The sequence below is a fragment of the Citrus sinensis genome, chromosome 5 (assembly GCF_022201045.2).
Source record: "Citrus sinensis cultivar Valencia sweet orange chromosome 5, DVS_A1.0, whole genome shotgun sequence".
NCBI classification, from domain to species: Eukaryota; Viridiplantae; Streptophyta; class Magnoliopsida; order Sapindales; family Rutaceae; genus Citrus; species Citrus sinensis.
Genome location: NC_068560.1, coordinates 34,929,446 through 34,933,381, shown reverse-complemented (window position 1 = coordinate 34,933,381; position 3,936 = coordinate 34,929,446). Strand labels below are relative to the sequence as shown.

General features: G+C 33.3%; 1 protein-coding gene across 1 annotated transcript; it reads left to right on the top strand.

Annotated features, from left to right (window-relative positions):
- The first annotated feature begins 703 nt into the window (after positions 1–703).
- On the top strand, positions 704–3,657 carry LOC102617749 (uncharacterized). Its single transcript, XM_006473105.4, has 2 exons — positions 704–942; positions 3,053–3,657. Exons 1-2 carry the CDS (start codon positions 769–771, stop codon positions 3,446–3,448), a joined length of 570 nt encoding a protein of 189 aa, XP_006473168.2. The 5' UTR covers positions 704–768; the 3' UTR covers positions 3,449–3,657.
- The last annotated feature ends 279 nt before the right edge of the window (positions 3,658–3,936 follow it).

The window sequence follows — 3,936 nt, the reverse complement described above, 5'->3', positions numbered from 1 at the left end:
ATAAAGATCATGATGATGGAAGAAGATGAATGTGAGAAGTGATGATGATGGAGATGAAGGCGAGAGGAAAGAGATAAAAAATCTTAAATTTTATTTTTAATTTATAAATTTAAGGGTATTATTGTCTTTTTGTTGATATTAGTGTCTTACGTGGATTAATATGTCTTGGATGTAATCCAAATAAATATTTTAATATTTATAAAAATAATAAATATGAAGAGTGTGAGGTGTTAATTAGAATTTTAATGATGTATGTAAGTAGAAAGTATCATATTATTTCTTAGTATTTTATGAATAAAAATGAATATAAAGAGCTCAATGAAATTTAGTATTTGTTAAATTACAAAAGACAAAAACTGGAGTATGTTACAACCGTTGCAACATAGGCGGATCCTTAAAAAATAATCAATTTATATTTCAAGAGATGATTGAATTTATTACATATGTTTATGTACGTAAAAATAAATATAAAGATAAACTGATTTATAAATTAGAATCGGCTTGAGTGATAAAAAAGATAATGTCTTTGGCAAATGTATAAAAAAGATTTTTTTTTTCACAACCAACATTGTACGCTAAAATCAATTCTTAATTAAATAAATATAAATAACTATTTTTTTAATCTTTTAGGTAATTAGAAAGAACAATTTTAATTTTTTTAATGATTTTTTTTTTAAAATTAAAACGTGAAAAACAAAACAAAACGCTCATCCAAACGTACAAGCCTGAAGAGGTGGAGACGCTTGCCGCTAGAGAAGCCCAAAACTAATGGCGGCCTGCATCATATCATCTTCTTCTTCGCACATCTCCCCTGAGTCAACACGCTTGATTCGCTCAACTCGTTCGGATAAACTCACTTCTCTATCATGGGCCTCTTCATTTCCCGCTATCAGCATCTCCATCAGCTCAATCACTCGCCCCCCAACTCCCACTAACAGAAAGGTCCGCACTTTTTCTTACCCCTTTAATATCTTCTGTTTTGGATTCCAGGAAAAATAAAAGAAAGATAACATTTTGATAGAAACTTATGCTACTTTGATTAGCTAGAAATGGGAATGTCAACTTAATCCGTCCTTATTTGTTGCTTTGAAAAATGCATAATTGAGTATAATTTCGTGGTTAATATTATTGACTGAATTGAAAAATCAAGTTGTTATTAAAATTTGTACTATTTAAGCATTTAAATATGATGGGGGAATTAATTAATTTTTTTCAATATCAATATTTAAGATTTCTTTATTGTCTTTAGTTGCGAAGTTAAATATCTTCATAGTCAGTAGTTTACGTGAAATTAGCTAATATGGGTTGAATAGGTCAATAACTAAAGAGGCTTGCAAGTCATTTTTAAACCAAAAGCTTGAGCCATTACATTGTGAAGTTTCAAGAAAATGGAAATTGCTAAACTTCCCATATACTTATAACCTACTCCTAACTAATGTTTCATGGCTTGGGTGGTATGCGGCAAGTGGCCATGGACAAGAAAATAGGTGCTGCACAAGCTTGGCTCGTGAGGGTAATTTCATTAGCAGAATGGAGATATCAAGTTTCTTCACTTTTTTTTTTTTACTTTTTTTTTTAATATTTTATTGATGGCGTGGCTAACAATAGCATAATCAATTATATGTTGAACAAGCAAAGTAACATTTAGAGATCCTTGCATTTCGTGATTGAGGTTTAGAATTATAAAGTTGCAAGGCATCAACATGCCTTGGATTGATGGGAGAGTGGGGAACTGACAATGGTAGCGTCTCTAGGCATGTCTGTGAAAGCTCATGTTGAGGTTCTATATTCTTGCTATTGTGCCTACATTGGAGTTATATATGGATTTTGGTATGGTAGGAGGGTGAGCTATTTGGCAGGTCTGACCGCTTTGTCTATTCTGCTTCCCACTTTGCTTGTTTTGCTCTGAATAAAGTAGTTGTTTCTGGGATCCCTGAGTTCATCAAAACCTGATGTTTTGCTTTTATAACCCAGACATTGAGAGTCGGCCTCTGCTAGCTTTGACATGTATGGGAAACCATCTAACTCATTCAAGAAGCTTCAATTGCTGAAGGCTTCAAAAAAAAAGAAAATTACTCAGGCTTACTATTTTGAAACATAGCTTGATCTTGTCTTGTTTTAAAATGTCATAAATGGTTACTCTTTTCTATTTCCATTATGCTGAGAAACCACCTCCTCCTGGACTGTTAAGAATTTGCAAACACCCTTTCTTCATTTTTCATTTTTCATTTTATTTTTACTTATTTATTTATTTATTTATTGTAATTCTGTCATTAAGCATCAGCTGTTTTGTTGTGGGATTGAAACATAGAAATAGAGCATAGGCACTTGAATTGGATCTTTAGAGAGTCTGATGTGGTCCTTTGAATTCCTTGCACACAGCATTCATAATTTGCCTGCAGTAAGGGAACTTGGAACTTTCTATATCCATGCATAAGGCTTAACAGTCTAGTCATTCTCTCTTGGAAGATTTAATTATGCACTCTGACATAAATAATTATCACCCTTGAAGTTTCATTTGGTCATCCCTTTAAGTTTAGCTTGATGTGAGGACTTCTTTTCTTGTGATTTATTGTTATTTGTTAATAGAGAACTTATCTGTGATTGCAATTTGCATTACTGCTCAAACTTTTGCCAACTACAAATTTCAGTTGTCCTGATTTCAGATAGATCTGTTCAAGATATAATTTGCTTGGAAATTCTCCAGAAACAATTAAAATGTATTATGGAGTTTGTAGACATGGAAAACCCCCATGGCTTGGGATTCTCCAATCATAGACCTTCCAATCCTTGGTGATGGCAATATTTGATTTCAGGTCTTTGGTACTGATGCCAATAGATTTTACCCTGGCTGTTTTTTATTCCCTTGTGGACCTCTGCTTTACTGTTGTTTCTCTTTTATAGCGTTAATAGAAAAGAAATAGCAAGATGCCAAGAGATTGGACTAGCTAGATAGTTGGCATTTATTAACAGTGATAAGTTATAAATCAATGCTAGCATCTCTTGATTAAAAAAGAAAGGTAACTGATCCTTTATTTCTGAATGTTTTTAGGATTCTTTTATTCAAGCTGCTTGGACGCGGAGGTCTCGGGGTGAACTTGATAAGAGACCTAACAGGAAATCATGGAAGCAGAGGACAGATATGTACATGAGGCCATTTTTACTTAATGTATTCTTTTCTAAGAAATTCATTCATGCTAAAGTGATGCACCGCTCAACAAGTAAAGTTATATCAGTTGCTACCACAAATGCCAAGGATCTCAGAAACACTTTACCATCTCTCACTGATCACAATGCATGCCGAATTATAGGGGAGCTAATTGCGGAGCGATCAAAGGATGCTGATGTATATGCAATGTCTTATGAACCCAGAAAAGGTGAGCAGATTGGAGGTAAGCTTGGGATTGTTCTTGATACCATTAAGGAGAATGGTATTATATTTGTTTGAGCCAAGTGAAATGGAAATCATATTGAAAGGTGCTCTCCCTAATATATTTTTGCACGAACTTGCTTGTAGAATTTTCTCTGCTATGATCTGTCCATCCTTGGCCCATCTACCTCTGTTATTTATGTAACTTGTGTATGGGGGTTTTAGCTCTGTAATTAAAGTATTTGTATTCTGAGATTTTTCGTTTTTTATTTAATGGTTTTGCTCGATGTAGGGTATCTTTTTCCCCGTTGAGGTTCTATTATTTCGAAAAACTTTATATCTATATGTTTAGAAAAGTATATTCTACAAGTTATATTGAAGGGGCTAGGAACCATCTAATAATCAAATGTTTGAAGGGTTTGAAGTCTGTATGTATTATTAGTTCATGGAGGATAAACAAGGTGGTCATGTTATTGGTTAATTCAGCCATTCGCTCGAATTCAGTATGTATTTTTCGCATCATTGAAAAGATTATTTGTAAGTAACTTTGAGAAAATCCTACTGTT